The sequence below is a fragment of the Onychostoma macrolepis genome, chromosome 09, assembly GCF_012432095.1.
Source record: "Onychostoma macrolepis isolate SWU-2019 chromosome 09, ASM1243209v1, whole genome shotgun sequence".
NCBI lineage: Eukaryota > Metazoa > Chordata > Actinopteri > Cypriniformes > Cyprinidae > Onychostoma > Onychostoma macrolepis.
In genome coordinates this window covers 2,353,958-2,377,021 of record NC_081163.1, presented here as the reverse complement: position 1 = coordinate 2,377,021, position 23,064 = coordinate 2,353,958, and the positions used below count along the sequence as shown (strand labels likewise).

Genomic DNA, 23,064 nt, shown 5'->3' with positions numbered 1-23,064 from the left:
TAAATTCATGAAATATTTAGAAGCACTTCGCACATCTGACTGCAATTTTCCGAGTTTAACAACTGGCCAAAACCAGACTGAGATCCAGGCTTGCGTCTGGAGACTTTCACCCGGTGGGCAAGATTTGGATTTAGATTAAAGATGAATACATTATAGTTCTGCTTTGAGAGATTCGTGATAAGAGATGGACGGATGAGGAAGGCAGACAGATTGTGAGAATGTGGAAAAGTGCATTTTTTTCACCACTTTTAATCAACGTTTCACTTTCATTTCTATGGCCCCGCAGTGTGACAAATTAATTTTTATAAAGCACACATTCCCTGTAGTCTCTCAATTAATGAGGCTGTGAAAACTCAACGCACATAAATAATAATAAGACAATCTGAAAATGCTGTTAAAGTACTTTTAGAAGAAGTTTAAAGGGATTCGGCTATTTTGGGAGGTGCAACACCACAGGACTGAATAAATGAAGATGGAGGGAGTTAAACAGACCTTAAATGAATAGCAGGAGGCACAACTTTTCCTCTTCTTAACTTACAAGTTTGGAAAACTATCTTACTTGCATCCTGTTGAGCCACATTTTCAAGGATCCCTAGAGATGCACATTTAGAAAGAGATTTGATGAGTTACTCCACAGGACTCAATAATACTGGTGCACATTACAGTGAAATGTAGTCCAAACATAGCAATAAATAGCATTTCCATCCACACTGTTCACTGATGCATTTCTGTATTTCACAGTTCATGATGTGGACGGTCACAGCGCAGGACAATCTGCTTCAAACTGCTAAAAATACTCTGTGCATTGGACACAATCAGTGTTACGTGCTGCTCATCCAAATGATGAAAATTATTTTTTGAGGACAGAAATGTCACGTCACCATCCTCAGTCTCACGCAATGCCTGTTCGGTCCACCTTTGGAGACATTTTAAGCTCATATGCATACTCAAAACCAGTCATTTCTTTAAAACAGACTCCAATTAGGTCATATGGCAATATATATGTAATTAATATTTCCATTCTAAAGGACAGCCAAACAAGCAATTTCAAGTTTCTACAGCAGCCAAATCATTAAAAATCGGTGTCCTTCCCTGTCCATTCAAACAGGAGAGAGAAAATGAAATGTCTTTTTCTTTGTCCTGTCACCCTCCCCACATGCGCGCACAAAGCCCGAGTCCTACTGAATATTCTCTTCAATTCCATTATAATGCATTGAATAAAGCGTTCGTTCCCGCGTGCATCAGACCTGTGTGAAGGTGTATTGGTCATTCGTGTGCATTGTAAATGTCATTGGCGCGTGTGTCTGTCGCGGGAGGGGTCAGAGAAGAAGCTGCGCGCGGAACAAGTGACTTTGCGCTTCAGTTCAGAGAACCTGATGAACAGCGCGACTCTCTCCGCGCGCAGGTGCGCTAAAATGGAGCGAGGACTTTTATTCACGCGGATACTTGGAGGTACGCTGATATGCATTTCGCTTGTGTCACAGGTCGTTTCTGAGGAACGCACGGTGAGGTATAAGATATACGAGGAGGTCCGACCGCCGACGGTCATCGGAACTCTAGCCAGCAATGTAACCTGGACCCCGGACAAAACGCGCAGGACTTTCCCCGGAATCAGGTTTAAGCTCATGAGCCCCTCCACCGGCTCCTTCATCCGATTCAGGGAAAGCGACGGGAGGCTTACCGTGGAGGAGCGCGTCGACCGCGAACGCATCTGCAAGCGCAACCCGCGGTGCGTAATCACTTTTGACGTCGCGTTCGTGTCCGCCGAGCAGTTTGAGCTCTTTCACGTCGAGGTGGAAGTGCTGGACGTAAACGACAACTCACCGGTGTTCCCGCGCACCGACTGCACCGTCGAGATCTCCGAGAGCGCGGCGCTTGGGACGCGCGTCGCGCTGGACGCCGCCGAGGACGCAGACGTGGGCTCTAACTCTATCCAAACCTACCATCTGAGCGAGAACGCTCACTTTAGCGTCGATGTCATAACGCGGGTGGATGGGGTTAAATATGCGGAGCTGGTGCTTGTCAAAGAGCTCGACCGCGAATCCCGCGCTTTTTTCGCGCTCAAACTCGTGGCGGCAGACGGCGGGAATCCGGCGAAAAGCGGCGCCACTAATGTCACCGTCAAAGTGAAGGATGCTAATGACAACAGCCCGCTGTTTGACCACAGCCATTACTCTGTGGATGTGCCAGAGGACACCCCTGTTGATTCGCTACTGCTTGACTTAAACGCTGTCGATCCGGACGAAGGTCTCAATGGACAGGTTGTTTATGAATTTGGCAAACAAGTCACAACAAAGATCAGACAACTATTTAAACTGGATTACAAAACTGGACATTTGACTTTGCAGAACCCTGTGGATTACGAAGACGAGACCACGTATGAAATCGACGTGCAAGCCAGCGATTTAGGACACAATCCTGTGCCCTCGATGTGCAAAATCATCATCAACATCAGAGATGTGAACGACAACCCGCCTGAAATCATCATCACATCCATTACGTCAGTAACAGATGGCGTTGCGCATGTTAGCGAAGCTACAGGTCCAGACATCCTGGTGGCTTTAATCAGCATCAAAGACAAGGACACTGGAGCTAACGGGCAAGTGAGCTGCACTCTGAACGGTGGACATGGAAACTTCAGGCTTAAAAGAGCGTATGAAGGGAGCTACACGATAGTCACGATGGCTCCTCTGGATAGAGAGAAGATCGCGGAGTATAATTTGACTGTAGTGGCTGAGGATTTCGGCGTACCGCCGTTACGCACGGTAACTCATTACATTATACGGCTTACAGACGTCAATGACAACGCGCCGACATTCAGCGCTAAGATATATGAAGGTTTCATTGAGGAGAATCAACTTCCAGGTACCTACATCACTACGATTTTAGCCAGCGATCAGGATTCTGGGCTTAACGGGGAAATAACCTATGAGCTTTTTGACTCGGACACCAACAGCGTCTCCAGGTTTGCTATTATGAATCAAGCGGGGAACGTTTACGCCTTGCAAAGTTTTAATTACGAAGTCACAAAGCGGCTAGATCTTCGCGTCCAGGCCAGCGACCGAGGATGGCCGCAACTTCACAACAACGCTGTACTGATTATCAAAGTAGTAGATCAGAACGACAATGCACCTTCGATAATGCAACCGCCACTCGTCAACGGATCTGCCGAAATCCAGCTTCCCAGAGACGCGCCGCCCGGTTATATCGTGACCCGAATCGCGGCGAAAGATTCAGACGCCGGTTTGAATGCAGAGCTCACTTACAAACTCTACGATGGAGGCGATTTCGGTTTCGCCATCGATCCGAATACGGGGGAAATATACATCAACCGCAAAATCGCTTACGACGAGTACGACTTATGGAAAGTCTTAGTGACGGTTAACGACAATGGCCACCCGTCGCTAACCTCAACAGCTACGATTCATTTCACCGTAACCGAGTCTGCGCCCTCAAACGGCAATTTTTACGACGAAAGAGAGGACGGCGAACCTAAACAATGGACACTTATTTTAATCTTGGCTTTGACGAGTTCCTCACTGCTGTTTTTGGCTATTTTATCGTACATACTATGCAAAAGTCGCAAAAACGGTCAGAAGAGACAAGCTAACCTTCCTGACACGGTGGATATTCCTTACGATAAAGAGCACAACGCCGTGTCGATGATCTCCAGCCAGACTGCCAATGTGTTCGACACGCATGCATTTCACTCCACGACCGTCATCGGCACGCCTGAGAAACTACACAACAGCGTGCAGGCGACGGCCGAAGTTTTTAACGAAAACCCACAGACCTTCAAGAGCAAATATAGGAGTGTAGCAGGGGAAATAGATGTAAGTGGTGACTGTTTCTTTCTGTGTGTGTGTTTGAGGGGCCGTTCACACAGGACATGCATTCAAAAACAGCTCGACTGAGCACAGCTGAACACAACACATGGCTCGAAAGCGATGCTAATGACACAAAACATGAAAGCCAATGACGTTAATCTGATGCACGTGCACAGGCCAATGCAAAACAGTGCATATGGAATGCAAAGGACTGGAACAAAACATTTTTTTAAATGTTAACTTTGCACAATGCAGTGAACAAAGACGTGCATCTCATATATATGTAGCCTACATATAATAAAAAAAAATAAAAAAAATGCAGATTGACAACCAAAAAAAGCGAGATGCAATGCAATGCTCAAAAACGTCCATATGATATGTTTGCAACAATAAATAAAATGGCGCAAAAGAGCAAAAATTGTTGTAACAACTGAAGGATTGGGAACAAATTTAGAGTTATTATAGTGAACAAATCTAAAACCATAAAAAAGCATTTTTGTTACTTGAAATAAAAATTCTAATTTTAATTTATTTTAACAATGTACTAAAATAACTAAAATGAACTCATATATATATATATATATATATATATATATATATATATATATATATATATGCACACAAAAACTACAAAAGCACACGCAAATTAAAACTTTAATTAAATAAAAATGTTATCTAAATTTAAAATGAAAACAGAACATAAAAAATAAAAACTGATTCAAATATTAATAAAAACTATAACATCATCTCAATTATACTGAAATAACACTGAATTTAACTGCTTAAATTGACACCCCATGTTAAAAATACAATTCTCACTTTGTAAAAAAAAAAAAGAAAAAAGAATATTAAAAACAGTGATGCAACAGCCAAAAATGTTTGTCTGATGCACATGACAACAAGCTAAAATCAAATAAAATAAATAAATAAAATAAAAATAAAGGAGACTGATGCAAAGGAATAAAACAGAAAACAGGTCAATCAGTTTTTAACTTGACAGGTTGTCTTAAAAACATAACACTCATTGTGTGAAACCCTGAAAAACAGAGATGCAATGACCGGAGGAGGCATACAAACACAGTGCACTGCTTGCATTAAAAACAGCTAAAACTTGCACAATGGGATCCAACTCAATTGAACACATTGGAATTGAAACTGTTTTTTTTAATGATCTGTTTTTAACTTCATATGTTGTTTTAAAAATGCAGTGCTTATAGCGGAAGGCACTGAAAATACAGTGAGATGTGACCAAATGGCCAAAAACTATTAGTAAATAGACCAACAATAAAAACGTAGCGCAAAGCAATGTGACAGATCGCAGGGGTCACATGTCACAAGTGTTACAAAACAACTAGAAGCAGCACAATGGAACGGGTTTCTAAATGTGTTTTACAAAATATACCTGTTTTTATTTGTCGTAAGCTGTCTTTAAAATAAATAGGTTCATGGAACAGGATGCAGAAATAAAACAAGCATGCAATGCAACAGTCAAAGACATCTGTCTGATCAATGTGTATATACAGAATACCCAAAAAATTTAATCAAATAGTGCAGACTGAACACAAAAGAGTGCTTAACAGCAACAGTAACAGTAGTTTATCAACAAAATGAAAAGTCTGTCATTATTTACTCACCATCATGTCGTTCCAGAAGAGCAGAGAGGATGAGCTTTGGTTCTTGTGTTTTCGCAGGGATATTCCACTTTGCCTGGTTATGGTAAAGACAACGCTCGTCCCATCACGGTATGGAAAGGAAACTCCATGATGACCATCGCAGTCAGAGACCCACAGATCAGCGGCAAAGACAGCGGAAAAGGAGACAGTGATGTTAATGACAGTGATTCTGACATCAGTGAAGGCCTCAAAAAAGACTACACGTCATATAAAGGTTAGAATCAACTGACTGACATACTCAGAACTATTTATTATACATACTATATTTTATTGTATATTTTTATGTATATACATGTCCAAAACAGTAATATATTTAATATTTTGTAGAATTCTCATAATAATAATAATAATAATAATAATAATATTTGTTTATTTGTTTTAGTAGTTGCCTTTATCTTAAAAAATATATATATATATATATATATATATATATATATATTCATAATTTAGCAGGGTATTATAAATTTGTATATATTTTCTTAATTTTATATTAATATTTAAATATGTTTATACATATAAATAATATAATATAATAATACCTTATAAGCAAAAATTAAAAATATTAAATGTTTATTTTTATATTAATATCATAAATATTTTTGTAATTACAAATAAATATTATATTACATATATTTCTATATGTATTTATTTTAGCATATTCTTTTATCTAAACATTTTCATATTTTAATTAGTGCTGTCACACGATTAATTGCGATTAATCACATCCAAAATAAGTTTGTTTACATAATGTGTGTACTGTATATTTACTGTATGTGTGTGTGCTGTATACTGTATATTTATTAAGTATATATAAACAGACACATGCATGTATATATTTAAGAAAAATATGTTATGTTTATATATTAAATTAATTAATACATGATATAATTTATATAAATATATACATGTAAATACATGTAAATATTTTCAAAATATATTCTGTATGTGTGTATCTTTATATATACATAATAAATCTACACAGTACACACATATTATGTAAACAAAATCGTTTATTTTGGATGCGATTAATCGTGATTAATCATTTGACAGCACTAATTTGAATATAAACCTACAGAAACATACAAATATACGTATATATATATATATATATATATATATATATATATATATACCTGCCTCCAAATAATCTTGTTCAATTTCAAAACTACTTGAAAATAGGATCTGATGCAAAACAAAAATAATTGGAGGATTTGGAGCATTGATATAGGTCTTAGACTAATGAGAGAGGAGACAGTTGTAGGTTTATACAGTTAGAAAGTAAGTCTTACATAACTGATCGTTTGTGTTCTTGATAACAGTGCAGCAACGAAACAGACAAAGACGCAGTGTCGCTGGTAGCACGACTTCTTACGCAGACGATTGTCAGGGCAATTATTTTTTGCAGGATCATGGTTGCGTTGACGAGGTGTCCTGTGGATTAGTGAGGCAAAGTTAAAGTAGAGAGGTGCTCAGATTAATGAGCTGCTGATTGGATCGCTTCACTTCAAGGTCAGTTTTGATTCATTTCTAGTGCAGCTTTGTTAAACGCTAATCTATGGGAAACAAAGAGCCTGAGCGATCACACACGCACTAATAGAGCTGAGCAGTGTGCATAGCACGAGTCACACGCATCTGAGCACGTTAAGAGTCGAACGAGCGTATTTTCTGATGAAAAAGAAAAGTGAAGGTATTTGATTCAGATCTATGAAAGTTAACTTTTTCTTGCAATTTTTAGTTTATTTCTCACAATTCTGGCTTGCAACATAACATAAGTTTATAAACTGCATTTCTGAGAAGAAACGTCAGAATTGCGGGATGTAAAATATATAATTTTCAATTGTGAGATATGAACGTGCAATTCTGAGATAAAAAGTCAGAATTGTGAGATTTAAGATCACAACTGCAAGAAAAAAAGTGAAAACTTTTTTGAGTTTTTGATGAATTTATACGTCGCGATTCTTAGAAGAAAAGTCTGAATTGTGAGACAAACTCACAATATAAATTGCGGGAAAAAGGGCACAATTACTCAGTCACAATTTTTTAATTTTATTTAATTAAAAAAAATCTGAATTCAAAGATGTAAAGATGTAAACTCAGAATTCTAAATAAAAAAAGTCAAAATTACGAGATATAAACTCAGAATTCCGGGGGGGAAATAAATCACAAGAAACAATTGCAAAATGTAAACTCATAAATGCTGTTGATTGGATTGGTTAGAGTTTATTGCGAGCTTATATGTCACAAATTGCAAGAAACTCACAATTCTGAGAAGAGAAGTCTGAACAGTGAGATTTCAACTCAGAATTCCAAGAAAAAAGCCAAATTACGAGATTCTCTCACAATTGCCAGAAACTAAAAATTCTGAGAAGTCTGAATTACTATGAAATATAAACATGCATACTTGAATTCTGAGAAAAACCATCATAATTGCGAGATGTAAAGTCAGAGTTGCTAAATTGCTGTTGACTGGATTAGACTGAAGCTTATATACTGCAAGATATTTCAAAAAATCAGAATTGAGCTAAGAAGTTGCAATTAGCGGTTTTCTTGTGGCAGTTGTGTACGAATGCTTACCGGAGTGTGTTTCCTCAGGTCTGTGGGCTTGCACCAGCGAGTGCAGGATCCTCGGTCACTCGGACAGATGCTGGAGCCCGTCTGTGAGCAGAACCAGCGGGAATGTTAATAGCAGACATCTCTCGACCTTCTCAAGGACGAGGCCGTCCTCGCAGGCCACGCTTCAGAGGAGCAGCTACGACACTCAGACCAACAGAAGCGTGGCCTTGCACAGCCTTACAGAAGATCAGCAGAGTCAGTACGATTACATTCACATCTGCTCTCCACAGTCTCAGAGGAGACAAGACTCGGAGAATATAGACATGCAAGTCTTCACACACTCCACCAAACCCATCGCCACAGAGAGTCCCGGCAGATTTACACAAGCCTGATGATACCTCAGTCTGATACTGGCATATACTGTAATAATATTGCTGTACATATTATCTTTGACTGCATTGATGTTTTGTATATACAAATTATATTTTTAACAATATTACCTGTTGTTTTTTTCATAGCATGTTTTGGATGAATATAATGTGATTGTGTTTGTTTGTAAGTCACATTGTAACAAAATGTAACACATTAAATGTCATTTTTTTAAAACTACAAATGTTACCACTTTTATAATGTTTACTTATACAAGTTTCTTTTTAAGAAATGTGGACATGAGGAATAAAATAAGTTATTGTAAACCTACAATGTTTTGCATACTTGATAATTTTGGACATAATCTTAAGCCATCTGAATAATTTTTTGAATTATATTAAAAGGTTAAATGGATGAGTAACAAACTGTAGCACACATTAAATGTCATTTTTGAAGCTAAAAAAAATGACCATTTTTATAACATTTATTCAGACTGAGCAAAGTTGTTTCTTTTTAAAAAATGAAATCATGAGAAATAAAATAAGTTATGATAAAATCTACAATGTTTTGCATCTTTGACAAAACCAGTCAAAATTATGGATATAATTTATCATCTTAAAACGGTTCTTAAGGCTTCTAATTTCATAAATATAAATTGAGTTGGTAAAATCTACAATGTTTTTAATCCTTGACAAAAACAATTCAAAAGTTCAGACAACATTATGATTATAAAACTGTTCGATCTTTAGGTGTCTGAATTACCTTTGCAGACAATTATAAATTGTGCTTACAATTGAATTTTGTTATAAAATTTCAAATTGCATTATATTAAAAAGGTTAAATGGATGAGTAACAAACTGTAACACTTTAAAATGTCATTTTATGAAGCTACAAATGTTACCACTTTTGTAACGTTTACTTACAATGAACAAGTTATTTGTCAGTTATACAAGTCAGTTGCAATCGAACTCATGACCTTGGCGCTACTTTGGCAGAAAGAAATGAAATGCTATTTTAAGAAATGAAAACATGAGAAAATATGTTACATCTACAATGTTTTGCATCCTTGTCTAATCCAGTCAAAAGACATAATTTATCATCTCATAAATATTTCATGCTTCTGTTTAAATTCTTGAATATTAGCTTTGTAGACAAATAAAATTATGCTTACAACTGAATTTTCTCAAAAATGTAAAATTCAGATTTTATATTTTTTTTATCAATTAATATATATTTTTATTCATTAATATTTTGAATTAGTTTTTATTTTTATATTTTCCATTTTCATTTTAGTTACAGTTTTAGTAATTTTGTTGTGTGCTTTTGTCTTTTGTTATTAGTTCTTTTGCATACTTGTATTATTATACTTGTATACTTTTTTATTCATTTTTACTTCAGTTTTAGTTATTTTAGTACATCAAGTTAAACTAAATGAAAATAAAAAGTGTTGCCCTGGCAATCAGCTGAAATATTAAAGAAAAAATATATATGGTGAAAAATTTTTTTTTTTTTTTTTTTTTTTTTACTTTTTGCATATTTGTCACACTTAAAAGATTCAGATCATCAAACTAATTTTAATATTATTCAAAGATAACCAGAGTAAATATAAAATGCAGTTTTGAAATAATGGTTTAATTTATTAAGGGAAAAAAGCTGTCCAAACCTGCCTGGCACTAGTAATTGCCTCCTAAATCTAATAACTGGTTGTGCCACCCTTTGCAGCAACAACTGCAATCAAGCATTTGTGAAAACTGGCAATGAGTCTTTCACATCGCTGTGGAGGAATTTTGGCCCACTCTTCTTTGCAGAATTGTTTTAATTCAGCCACATTGGAGGGTTTTCGAGCGTGAATGGACTGTTTAAGGTAATGCCACAGCATTTCAATCAGATGTAAGTCCAGACTTTGATTTGGCCACTCCAGAACCTTAATTTTGTTTTCCTTCAGCCATTCAGAGGTGGACTTGCTGCTGTGTTTGGGATCATTGTCCTGCTGCGTAACCCAAGTGCACTTGAGCTTGAGGTCACAAACTGATGGCCGGACATTCTCCTTCAGGATTTTCTGATAGAGTGCAGAATTCATGGTTCCATCAATTATGGCAAGTCATCCAGGTTCAAAGCAGCCTCAGACCATCACACTACCACCACCATGTTTGACTGTTGGTATGATGTTCTTTTTATGAAATGCTTATGGAAAGTTCAACTTTTGTCTCATCAGTCCACAGAATATTTGCCCAAAAGTCTTGGGGATAATCAAGATATTTTTTGGCAAATGTGAGACGAGCCTTTGTGTTCTTTTTGGTCAGCAGTGGCTTTTGCCTTGGAACTCTCCCATGGATGCTGTTTTTGCCCAGTCCCTTTCTTATTGTTGAATCATGAACACTGACCGTAATTTAGGCAAGTAAGGCCTGCAGTTCTTTAGATGTTGTTCTGGGTTCTTTTATGACCTCCTGGATGAGTCGTCTTTGTGCTCTTGGAGTAATTTTGGTAGGCCGGCCACTTCCTGGGAAGGTTCACCACTGTTCCAAGTTTTCTCCGTTTGTGGATAATGGCTCTGACCATGGTTCGCTGGAGTCCCAAAGCCTTAGAAATGGCTTTATAATCCTTTCCAGACTGATACATGTCAACTATTTTGTTTCTCGTCTGTTCTTGAATTTCTTAAGATCGTGGCGTGATGTGTTGCTCTTTAAACATGCTTCACTTTGTCAGACAGGTTCTATTTAAGTGATTTCTTGATTCAACAGGTCTGGCAGTAATCAGGCCTGGGTTTGGCTAATGAAACTTACCTCAGCTTTCTAAAATAATGTGTTTAATCACAGTTCTGTGTGTTTAAATGAAATCATCATTTAAAAAACTGCATTTTGAATTTACTTGCATTGTCTTTGTGTAATATTAAAATTTGTTTGATGATCTGAATCTTTTAAGTGTGACAAATATGCAAAAAAAAAAAAAAAAACAGGAAGGGGGCAAAAACCTTTTCATGGCACTACACACACACACACACACACATATATATATATATATATATATACACACACACAGAGCTGGGTAGATTACCGGTACTTACAAATTGTTATCTGTTACTGATTACAACACAAACATAACATAACATAACATAAAACAGCCAAATTACATGACAAAAATTGTAGTCAGTAACGTAATCCATTACATTACACATTTTAGGTAATATAATCAGATTACTTTTAGATTACTTTTGGCTTTACTCGTTTATCACATTTATTTAAACAGGATAATCTTGTAACATAATGATGTAAAAATAAAGAGTGAGACAATATATTCCTTTCATTGTAATTAACAACATGAAGTGCATTAAACATAATATTACATCAAGGTTTCCCAAACTGAGGTTCGTAAGGGAACTGCGGGGGGTTTGTGAGTTTAATGAAAGGCAAAAATGTAATTAAATCATAAAAATGTCAAATTAAAATAAATAATTTTAAAATAGCAATCAAAATTCAAAATAATTCACTTACTAAAAAAGAAGAAATATTTTATGTTTACCTGCACGCCATATGACAGAGAACTGTGAGCATGCAAATGTGATACTTAATTATTAAAATATGAATTTTAAAATCTCAGGGGTACTTAAAGGGGTCATTGATTATGATTTAACTTTTTTTAACTTTAGTTAGTGTGTAATGTTGCTGTTTGAGCAGCATCTGCAAAGTTACGATGCTCAAATTTCAATGCGAAGGTAGATATTGTCTTTTACAGAATTGCTGATTGACCACCCCTTTACAGTAAATATATCAGGTGAAAGAGGTTCAGATGACAAAAAGATTGAGAATGTCTGCAAATAAGAAATAATGAGAATTTGTGCATTTTAATGAGTTTGAAAGACAAAAGCCTTTCAATAATACATATTAATACATGCTTAAATAACCTACTGAGTGATAACTCAAATAAATATGAATGTGTTCATCAGTAGTTGATGCAATGTTGAAACACTTCTTGTAAATCCATTGGTCAAATGCTGTGTTGCCACCTGACTAATGACTGTGTGAATGTCTACAAAACTGGAAGACTTTCTGAGTGTATTTTATTTCTATTTTATTATTTTTTTATTGTTAATATAGTTCAAGTAAAAATGCATTTTTATGATTTTAGTTTTAGTTTATCTCATGCATGTTTCCCATGATGCACCTGATGAAGTTGGCTAATGAATGTTCATAGTGAAAAAAGCTGGAAACTTGACAAAGAAGAAGTTGAAATATAAGAGAATCTTCATTTGTGTCACACCTCGATTTAGTTTACTGTTATTTTAAAGTGAGAAATAGTCATGCAAATGAGTGATGTGTCCAAACTTTTGACTGCTAGCGTACATGAATGAGACCTTATACAGATCCAGCCCTAGTTAAACTAAAGAACTTGCTTGACTTTTGTTGAATTGAAAAATAAATGTTGCGTTCCCATAGATTTACACCAGTGAGTTCAGGTAAACCGGGCCTCTTTTTGCCTGTCAATTTACACAGATTCACTGGAAATGTGCATGAATAGTCTGAAGCGTGTGTCTCAGCACTGTTTTCTCAGGCCACAGAAAATCCCCGGAGAGGAATTCCAGGCTTGGGTTTCTCCGGGACCTTGTTTATTTTGCCCGAATTTTTCCTCTCTCTCACCTACATGACAGAAACTCGAGAGAAGCTACACCAAGTCACAAAGCTCTGCTTTCAGTAGAAGCCAGAACGCCATGGAGGAAACATCTGAAAAAGTTCCTTTTGAGGTATGAGATGCTTTCATTTTATGCTTAAACTTCACATTATGCATCTAATATACTTGATTTATGTCTATAATCCAACGATGTGCGTTTAATAAGGCTTACAGTAGCTTGAAGCCCAGAGGGTTTATGCGTGTGAAGAAGACGGCGGTCGTAGCCTTCATCGCCGGCGCCGTTCTGCTGCTCTTTGGAGGCATTGGAGCTTTTTACTTGTGGAAAGTCAGCGAGAAAGAAGTAAGTATCTCAGACCAGACAGTACAGTAGTCTAAACTAGTTTGGCTCAAAATTAGTGCAACTGTTCTGCAACTTCCTACACAAAAATATCGCCTTTGGGAGCGTCTATCAAATTCAGCCCACTAAAGCTAAAACTTGAACTCCTTAAAGGCAAATCAAAGCAGTAAAATGTTCATTATTGATGAGGTGGACTGACAGAATTGATTGTGACGAGTTAACTGCGTAATAATAAAAACATTTTACTATTTGCTCTTCTTGATGTGCAGCAAATTGTTCTGTGTTTTGAGTTTAATTTGCATGCATGCGTGCATTCATCGGGGGGATTTTGTAACACTTCTATGTTTAAAGTATACATTTTTAATATTCCGCATTGCGTAATCACACAGTTTTGCTCTCAAATGCATGCTGATGCAATAGCACAGACGTGTCGATATTTAAAGCACAGTAGGTCTGAGTTGGAATGAGAATATTTAAATTGCAGTTTGTCTCAGCAAAGTGTCAGGAATGATCAATGAAGCAGGCAGCGTCGTGTTTGCATTTGCAGCCATCAGTGTGCATTGATTTCAGGCACCTCTGGTATTTCAAAAAAATCCGCCAGGTTAAAGACGGCAAACAAAGAGGTCTGTGTGCTGGGTTATAATCATGCAGTGTTAACACTGCAAACAGATCAGCATGCATCACTTCCCAACGCAAACACAAACGGCCAGTAAGAGCTGCACCCGTGAGCAAACCACCTGCTGGACCACTGCACAAAATAATGCACCAATATTATACAGTATGTTTTATATGGATTAAATCAGTGGTTCACAACTACAGTAGGTTCGCTTCAGGACGCAGATTAAGTAGCAACCCAAAACTGATTAATGTACAAAAGAAAAAAATGTCACAAATTATTATTTATACTAATTTACTCTATTTTGGAAGCATTTTCTCCTCCTTTTGACAAGTATGCATGATTATATGGTTAGTTTTATTTTTTTATTTAGCATCATTTCTCCCTGATGAGAACCACTGGATTAAAATATGTAATATTTGTATGTTGCAGTGTTATTTTGAGATATTATTTTATTCATTTATTATTGTTTTCTTTATTTTTTATTAATATTTTGAATTAGTTTTTATTTTTATATTTTTTATTTTCATTTAAATTTTAGTTAACGTTTTAGTCATTTTGTTGTGTGTTTTGCCATTTTTAGTAGGTTTTTTTTCGGGGTGGGGGGGGGAGAGTATGTGTCTATATATAGTTTTTAATCATTTTATTTATAAATGAGAAGTGTTGCCTTAGCAACTAGCTTAAATATTTATTTATTTTTTTACATTTTATTTATATTAATTTATTCGTTTTTAAAATTGTTTAGTTTTTTAAATTAGTTTTGTTGTGTTTTGACATTTTTTTTTTTTTTTAAATATAAAAAAATATTTTTAACCTTAAAATTTGAAAATTGTTAAAATTTTTATTTTTAAAATACTTTTTATAACCACACACACCATTTTTTTTTTTTTTAAATGTCTATATAGTTTTTATAAATTTTATTTATGTTTTAGTTTTAGTTATTCTTGTACATAAAGTTAAACTAAAGCAACATAAGAAATGATTGAAATAATAGTGGAAATAAACGGTTTTACATATTTTATTTCTATTCATTTTAATATTAGTTAATTTTTGTCATTTTTACCATTATTATTATTTTTATTTATGTCTGTGTAATATTAATTTTCCTTTATTTTTATATTCTATTTTATTTCAGAGTTTACATTTATTTTTATTTTTTTCAAATAACACACACTTCAAAAATAATTTTCTAATTTAATATTTTTGTCTTTTTTTTCCCAGTAAAAATTCAACATTCTTAAATAAAGATACATTTACCAGAGAAGTAAAATGACCTAAGATATTAAGTCTTGTTTTCTGAAAAAATGCTCCAAAATTAAGTGAGTTTTTTTCTTAAAAGAAGAACAAATATCTGCCAATGGGGCAAGAAAAATAATCTTGTATACCCTTTCAATTAAGTTTATTTTTCTGAGCCCATATGCGGATATTTATCTTGTTTTAATTTAATGTAAAAAAACAAACTTAACTCTGGTATGTTCATGTGGACAGGCGATCAGCGCTCACTACAGTAACATCGATATAAAGATAGAAGACGATTCAGATGCTGGAGATGGGAAAATTGTGGAAGTTCAAGACTTCAAAGCCGTGAGTAGCACATGATTAACCCATTCATCTAATTTCAGAGCTGCTCATAAAATAACTCATTTATTTTCACTCTTTTACAGGGCATTACAGCAGTCAAGTTTCCTGGAAAAGAGAAGTGTTACATCAAATCACAAGTCAGATCTGAACTTTCTGAGGTGAGAAACAATATAATCACCATTAAAGTCTTTCTTTTGCCCACATGCTTCATTCTACAAATCAGACTCAGGTTTCATTTATTAACTATACATTGGCTATTCTGACCATATCTGCATTTGACTTTGATGAAATTTGAATGAAATTGATGATGTCTAAAAATAGTCCTGCAGAAATTAATCTACATGTCCATCGTGTTTCGTAAACCTCAGATAAAAGCATCTGCTACATGAATATAAATCATATAAATGAGACTAAATTGGGGAATGTTTATCAAGCTAAATGAAAGGTAATTAGTTGTAACTGTGAATACAGTACATGTATAAAGTTGATCAAACTCTTCACAGATTTTTCATCTCAAAATGTTTGCTTATAGCCAAAGTGTGTAATTTTGGCATCATCAGCTTCACTAAACAGAATTTTATACCGCTTTCCTGGCCACGCCCCCATCTGCTGTCTGTCACATGGATAGCCCCGCCCCCAGACTCATAATGCGTTTATGTCAGGATCAAGGAGTTAAAAGCCATTAACACTGAAAATGATAACTAAAAAGACAGCGATTAACTATTAGTGTCCACACCAACGCACAATAATGTTATGTTTATTATAAGCCCACACTGCAGTTTTGTCGTCTGCCACTTTAAATACTCAAGCTCATTAAAGTAGAATGGATTCTGATTGGCTGTCAATGTTTTTATTGTTCATCAGCTGGAAAAAAACAACATGAAAGTGATTTCATTATAGATGAAAGTGGAGTGACGAAATGTAAACTCAGAACTCAAGTCAGAATAGCGAGATAGAAATAAATAAAATAATTTATTATTTTTTTTATTCTGTGGCGGAATCAAGCTTCCATATCTTTCAGAAGTACTGTATATCTTTATCATTATAATTATAGTGTTTGGTTTGAACGGGACTTTAAGGTTTAGCTGGTTTTGTGTGCAAAAAGCATTTTCATTAACAGCAATTCAAAAGTCTTTTTTTATTATTATTATTATTAAATACATTTTCTATTATTAAATGATTACATTTTTATAATTATTAATAATTATATTCTATCAGTTCTATTAAATTTCTAATTCTAATTTCTATTATTAAATACACCCATCCATAAAATCATTGTATATCCACATTAAACTTGCAAAATAAATCTTTTAGTCTGGAAGTTTCAGGTTTCAGTGTTCAGTCAAGCGTTGTGTTTTAATTACCAATAGGAGAAATCTGATGTGGGGTCTCTGGTCTGGATCGCATCTGAAGAACCACTGAAGGACGTCAGTTTTCTGAGCCCTGAAATACTGAGATTCTGCGGAGATCTTCCCATTTACTGGCATCATCCTGCAAACTCCAGAGGTGCTTCATTGCATTTCCATTAATAAACCTGCAACACATGAAGAGCAATGATGAAGTGCAAGTTAATACTATGAGAAAGTATTGCTTTTTATATTGTATGATTAATAGTTCAGTATAAGCTACATAATGCCATTCATCAAGCCACGCAACACTATCCCAGCTAACTGAAAACGTTCTGGCAAGGTTCTCTCAAAGCAATGAGCAAACATTCTTCCAGTAACGTTAATAGAATATAGTTATGTGGTATTTAATAATGTTCTCAAATGTTAGCACAACAACATTGTTCATGCATAGAATGTTTTTTTTCTGAAACATTTTGGTTATACCTTCAACTAACATTTTTTTTTTAATGTTACTATTTGTTTCAGAATGTTTAGAGAATATTCAAAAGCAACATTCTCAATGTTTGCGAAACGGAAGTTCCCTTAACGTTTGCATAAACAAGAAAAAACTTATTTTAAAACCTGGACATATTGAAAGTTCAGAGAGCATTCATAACATCTTGGGATATTTGCAAAACATAGTGTAACATTTTGGTAGTATAACTCACTCGCACAATGGAGAAGAATAACTGGAAATAGACTTTAATAACAAACTCAGAGACACATACCAAACACAATAACCAACGAGAACAGACCAACAAAGGAAGAACTAAGGGTTTAAGTACACAAAGCAAACAAAGGAACTGATGAGTTAATTAACGAGGCAACAGGTGAACAGAATGATTAATCAGACTGAGAAACTAGGTCATGGTGAAAACACACTGAGACAGAAACAAAGCATACACGGAATAAATACTATTGTTAGTTGAGAATATTCCCATTAAATATGAAAACATTATTTCTGAATATTCTCTGGACATTCAAAAAATGTATAACATATGGAAACATTAGTTTTGAATGTTCTCTGAACGTTCTGAAACAAGTAATAACATGCAAAAGTTAGCAAACAACATTCCGTTTTTTGACATTTACAAACATTATTGGAACATTTTTGAATGTTGAATGTTTTAAAAAGTAGCTAGTAGTAAAGTTTAAAAAAAAACATTAGACAACGTAAACGTTTCAGAAAAAAAATCGTTCCATGAACAATGTATAAATAACGTTTTTGTGCAAACATTTTGAGAACATTATTAAAGACCAGATAACTTCGAATGAACGTTGTATTACCATTACTAGAAGAAGGTTACTTTAAGAGAACCTTGCCAGAATGTTCTGAGAATGTTTCCTGTTTGCTGAGTTCATACAGCACATGAACATGTTTTTTTTAGATACAAATACATACATTTTATTGATCCCAGGTGGGATATTTAATGCAAAACAGATCCACATTCGATGGCCATTACACACTGACCGTGACATTTGTGAATGAAGCGGTGATTACCATCTAAAGCTCAGAAATGCCTCGCTCTTCAATGCTGCTTATCTTGACTCTCCATCTCTGCTGGCTGTTTCTGAAGCATTGAGGAAGAGGAGAAGTGTGTCGCGAGTGAGGCGGCAGAATACAGGTGGATTAAATCGACAACAGGCGAGACGTCGAAACTCCACGAGTTCAGCCAGAGAAGATGAGCAGCCGACGGGGCCCGATTATAACCCTGAAAACCCTTATCATGTGAGCAATGCCTTCATTATTAAAGTAATGCATAAACATGCTAGAAATATACACACACTACCAGTCAAAAGTTTGGAATAATTCAGATTCTTCTTCTCACCAAGGCTGCCTTTATTTGATCAAAAATACAGTAAAAACAGTGATATTGTGAAGTATTATTACAATTTAAAAGAACTCTTTTCTATGTTAATATAACCATTTTTGCTGCTTTTAATATTACAATTTTGAACATATTTTTAATTTATTTAATATTATTTTAATTAATTTAATTATTACCATTTTTGCTACTTGATATTTTGTGGGAATCGCGAGTTAAATTGACCAAAAGTGGCATTAAAGACATTTATAATGTTACAAAAGATTTCTGTTTCAAATAAATGCTGTATCAAAGAATACAAAATGTATCACCGTTTCCATAAAAATATTGGGCAGCACAACTGTTTTCAACATTGATAATAATAAGAAATGTTTGTTGAGCAGTAAATCAGTATATTAGAATGATTTCTGAAGATCATGTGACACTGAAGACTGGAGTAATGATGCTGAAAATTCAGTGCTGCGTCACAGAAATAAATGACATTTTAACATAGATTCACACAGAAAAGAGCTATTTTAAATTGTTGCAATATTTCAGAATATTCCTGTTTTTCCTGTATTTTTGTAATAACATTTCACAATTGTGAATCACATTCCTTGATGAGCATAACAGACTTCTTTCAAAAACGTAAAGAATACTGACTCCAACCTTTTGCTCAGTACAAACTAAAGCACAAGACTAACATATAATCGTACATAGAAATAATACGTTTTTAAAACAAGCTCCAAGTGAACCAGAATTGCTGCCCCACTGAAATAATTTAGCAGCGCTCCGCTCACCATCTCTCTTCTCTTCTCTTCTCTTCTCTTCTCTTCTCTTCTCTTCTCTTCTCTTCTCTTCTCTTCTCTTCTCTTCTCTTCTCTTCTCTTCTCTTCTCTTCTCTTCTCTTCTCTCTTCTCTTCTCTTCTCTCCTCTCCTCTCCTCTCCTCTCCTCTTCTCTTCTCTTCTCTTCTCTTCTCTCTCCAGCGGAATCAGGAGGGTTCGGAGAGCCACATGGTGTTCGATCCCATGCTGGACCATCGTGGCATTTGCTGCACAGAATGTCATCGCAGTTACACCCATTGCGAGCGGGTATGTGAGCCTTACGGGGGCTACTGGCCGTGGCCCTACAACTACCACGGCTGTCGGCAGGTTTGCAGGGTCATCATGCCATGCCGCTGGTGGGCAGCCCGCGTGCTGGGTCTCGTGTAAGCTCTCGTGTTTCTGCTGGTCACCAGCTGAAGGCACAGTCGATTTGCCCTTAAGGTTCCAACTGAAGTATAATGAGGCATTTTCAACAAAAGTAAACCTCCAATGTAATGGAAGAAAGTCAGACATGGATATACACATAAACTTTAACCTAGCAATAGTTGAAATATATAGTTTTGAATAACAGACATGTGTTTTTAGGACTATTAAAATATGCTTTTTGAATTGTACACACTTAAATGTGCAGTGCTTTATTTCTGAGCCACTACAGGAACCAAACAAAACTGCAATTGGAAATCCAGTAGAAGATGTTTGATTATTTTTGCAATTCTGTTTGGTCGCAAGCGGTAAAGGAAAACAACAGCTTTACATGCAAATAAATATTTGCATTGCATTTATTAAAATGCAAACTGTAAAATACATGCAATAAAAGAGATTTTGAGACATGCATTGATTCAAGTTCATGCCCTACTCAAAATCATATTTGACGAATATGGGTTTTGCAATGTATTTTCAATGTATTTTCAACAAAAGTAAACCTCCAATGTAACTTATGGAACACAATATGTGTTTTAATATGTTTTATATAGTTTTGAGTAACAGACAGATGTTTTCAGGGCTATTAAAAGATGTTTTTGAGTTATATACACTTAAATGTGTCTTGTGAGCCACTACAGGAACCAAACAAATGGAAAATGCAATTGGAAATACGACGGAAGACAGTGTTTGGTTGGTACAGTCATTATTTTTGCAAATCTGTTTGGTATTGCAAGTGGCACAGAAATCACATACTTCAGTTTTACATGAAAATAAATATTTGCATTGCATTTATTCAAATGCAAACTGTAAAATACATTTCCACAGCCTCCAGGCAATTAACAAGTACTGAGTTGGATGAACCTAATATCATCTTGTGTCTAAGAGTTTCAACCTAATTTCACAAAATCCTCTGCGTAGGCATTAATAACTCATTAAGCTTAGGCTTGGTTTGCTAGTAATCATTTGGCTAATCCATGAATTTACCCACTGAGATATTAAATGGTATGTACAGCAAGATTTAAACGTACTACACCTTAAAAAAAGAGAAAAGCAAACACCTTCTGAGCTATTCTTAAATGGTTTTAGTGTATGTTTATGTCAACTTTCCTCCCACAGTATACTTTCAGGTTTGAAATGAAGAGCACATCGCTTTGTTTTAGACATATGAGGCTCAGAAGAATGAGGCCACAGTGAAAATCTTCTTTTCCATTTAAATTTAGGAAAAAAAATTGGGGATTTTAGAAAGAAATGCAAAATGAAGCAGAACCATGTCAGATTGTGCTCTACTTTCCAAGTAAACGAGTGACATTGTTCATGCATTTTTTGTACAGTCAGATTTGTCACTCAAATTGTGATGCTGACAATAAATTGCAATGAAAATGTACTAAAGCAGAGGCATTGTACTCTTTTGGATCCCACGGCATATCTGTGGAGAGAAGTTTCTGTCTCTCTCTCGCTGCATCTTCATCATCTTAAACTAACATGAGTCCTGTGCTACAGTGACTGCAAAAGTCATCTAAATAAAATATGATATTTCAAATATAAAAACGACCTTATCCACTTCAGTAATTTGAAGGCTGTCTGGTCTCTGTCTTCATTTATTTATTTATTATTCATTATTTATTGTTTTTCCACAAACAGGCAGGACACAAAGTTCCAAAAGCAGTAAGAGCGATTTAGATTTAATGATGTATGAAGCACATTTCAAAGACGCTTTTTGCGCCCGTAACGCTGTTTTCGCACGATCACGCTAATGAGGAGAAATTCTCATCACGGGATGCTTTTTAGAGAATGCTCTTCTGTGATAGCAGTTCATGTTTCAGTCACACTGCTGTTGTCTCAGTGGGGAAATATGAGCAGCTCTACAGGAAATCAAATTGACTTTGGCATGTAGTGTCTAAGAATGTCCATGTCAGAAGTGAGCAAACTCACACTGCCTTGAGCAAATGTTCAGTCATTTTAGCATTATGCTTAGACAGGACATTTTTCTCTCTCTCAAAGGAGTTGGGGTTTATGGGTAGCTCTATTTGTTATGAAATAACGCTTATTTTGAGATGTGCATTGACTGTATCCTATAGTGACAAATTCATCACCTATTCAAAATCATTGACAAATATGGGTTTTGCACATGTGATATAAGCTAACAGAAAGACAATGCGATATGATAACCTATACAGTGTTGCAAACTGTTAAGGCGCAGTCACATTTACCATTTTTCTGATGAAAAATACTATATTAATTCATAGTAAATATTATAGTGTTTTTGAACCATACTATAGTAAAGTGTATTATACTGTATATATTATAGTATTTACAACACATTGTTAATGAATGCTATAGCATACTATAGTATTAATTATACTGATAAACTGTAATAAATATTGTATTATACTTTAGTTTTTACTACAGTAAACTGTAGTGTATTGTAGTATAATATACCCTATAGTTGTAGAAAACTTAGTACAGTATTGGGTAAAGTCATTTGTTTATATTACTATAATTGTTATATTACCACAGCAACTAGAATTACCACAACAAATTAATTCAAGTTATTTACTATAGTATGGTTCAAAAACACTATAGTATTTACTATAAATTACTATAGTATTTTTTCATGTGATCCAGTGCTTTTAATATCATCATCGCGAGCAGGAATTTCACGCGAAGGTGAAAGATTTCGCAACTGCTTTTAATTTAGTGAGCAAACACTGCAACATGAAGCTTTGAAACATTTGCAAATCATTAGTTTCGAACCAATTATTTGGGGTGTGTATCGAACTCGCCAAGTCACGTGATTTCAGCAAACAAGGCTTCGTGCGATTCGATTCGAATTCGATTTGAACCTTGGTGTCGAAACATTCGAAAGGCCCACGTTTCAGAACGCCCCTAAATTGATCTGTTGAACATGTTATATATGTCTGGTAGTTTTAACTTTTATCTCGGGTATGTTTTGTAAGGTCGGTTCATTGTTGATTCAGTTAAAACTTAATGTTAGTACTTGTGCGTGTATAATACAGAAAGGAGAATATTTAATTGCTAAT

The 23,064-nt window shown here is 35.1% G+C and overlaps 3 protein-coding genes across 6 annotated transcripts in view; 2 read left to right on the top strand and 1 right to left on the bottom strand.

Annotated features, from left to right (window-relative positions):
* The window catches only part of pcdh8 (protocadherin 8), a 55,817-nt gene extending 37,275 nt beyond the window's left edge, over positions 1–18,542 (bottom strand). Inside the window, exons 1-5 of one of the 4 annotated variants that reach the window (XM_058788244.1) lie at positions 18,472–18,542; positions 16,947–17,116; positions 8,075–8,155; positions 6,790–6,931; positions 5,462–5,583 (exon numbers count right to left, since the gene is read on the bottom strand). The gene's annotated coding sequence lies outside the window, so the exon portion shown is untranslated. Of the gene's footprint in view, positions 1–5,461; positions 5,584–6,789; positions 6,960–8,074; positions 8,230–16,946; positions 17,117–18,471 lie in introns of those variants that run through there. The other 3 variants (XM_058788246.1, XM_058788245.1, XM_058788247.1) reach the window with 3 other exon arrangements.
* si:ch211-199f5.1 (protocadherin-8) lies at positions 1,416–8,846 on the top strand. Its single transcript, XM_058788199.1, has 3 exons — positions 1,416–3,833; positions 5,519–5,714; positions 8,093–8,846. The coding sequence occupies exons 1-3, from the start codon at positions 1,416–1,418 to the stop codon at positions 8,443–8,445; spliced, it is 2,967 nt and encodes a 988-aa protein (XP_058644182.1). The 3' UTR covers positions 8,446–8,846.
* cnmd (chondromodulin) lies at positions 13,120–20,410 on the top strand. The gene is made up of 7 exons (XM_058788249.1): positions 13,120–13,160; positions 13,254–13,388; positions 15,490–15,585; positions 15,666–15,740; positions 16,953–17,088; positions 18,548–18,699; positions 19,763–20,410. Exons 1-7 carry the CDS (start codon positions 13,128–13,130, stop codon positions 19,985–19,987), a joined length of 852 nt encoding a protein of 283 aa, XP_058644232.1. The 5' UTR covers positions 13,120–13,127; the 3' UTR covers positions 19,988–20,410.
* Positions 20,411–23,064: the final 2,654 nt, after the last annotated feature.

Coding starts and splice junctions, on each gene's coding strand:
- si:ch211-199f5.1 (XM_058788199.1), top strand. CDS start 1,416: ATGGAGCGAGGACTTTTATTCACGCGGATACTTGGAGGTACGCTGATA. Junction 3,834..5,518: donor GTGTAGCAGGGGAAATAGAT/GTAAGTGGTGAC, acceptor GTGTTTTCGCAG/GGATATTCCACTTTGCCTGG. Junction 5,715..8,092: donor AGACTACACGTCATATAAAG/GTTAGAATCAAC, acceptor GTGTTTCCTCAG/GTCTGTGGGCTTGCACCAGC.
- cnmd (XM_058788249.1), top strand. CDS start 13,128: ATGGAGGAAACATCTGAAAAAGTTCCTTTTGAG. Junction 17,089..18,547: donor TCATCCTGCAAACTCCAGAG/GTGCTTCATTGC, acceptor CTGTTTCTGAAG/CATTGAGGAAGAGGAGAAGT. Junction 18,700..19,762: donor ACCCTGAAAACCCTTATCAT/GTGAGCAATGCC, acceptor TTCTCTCTCCAG/CGGAATCAGGAGGGTTCGGA.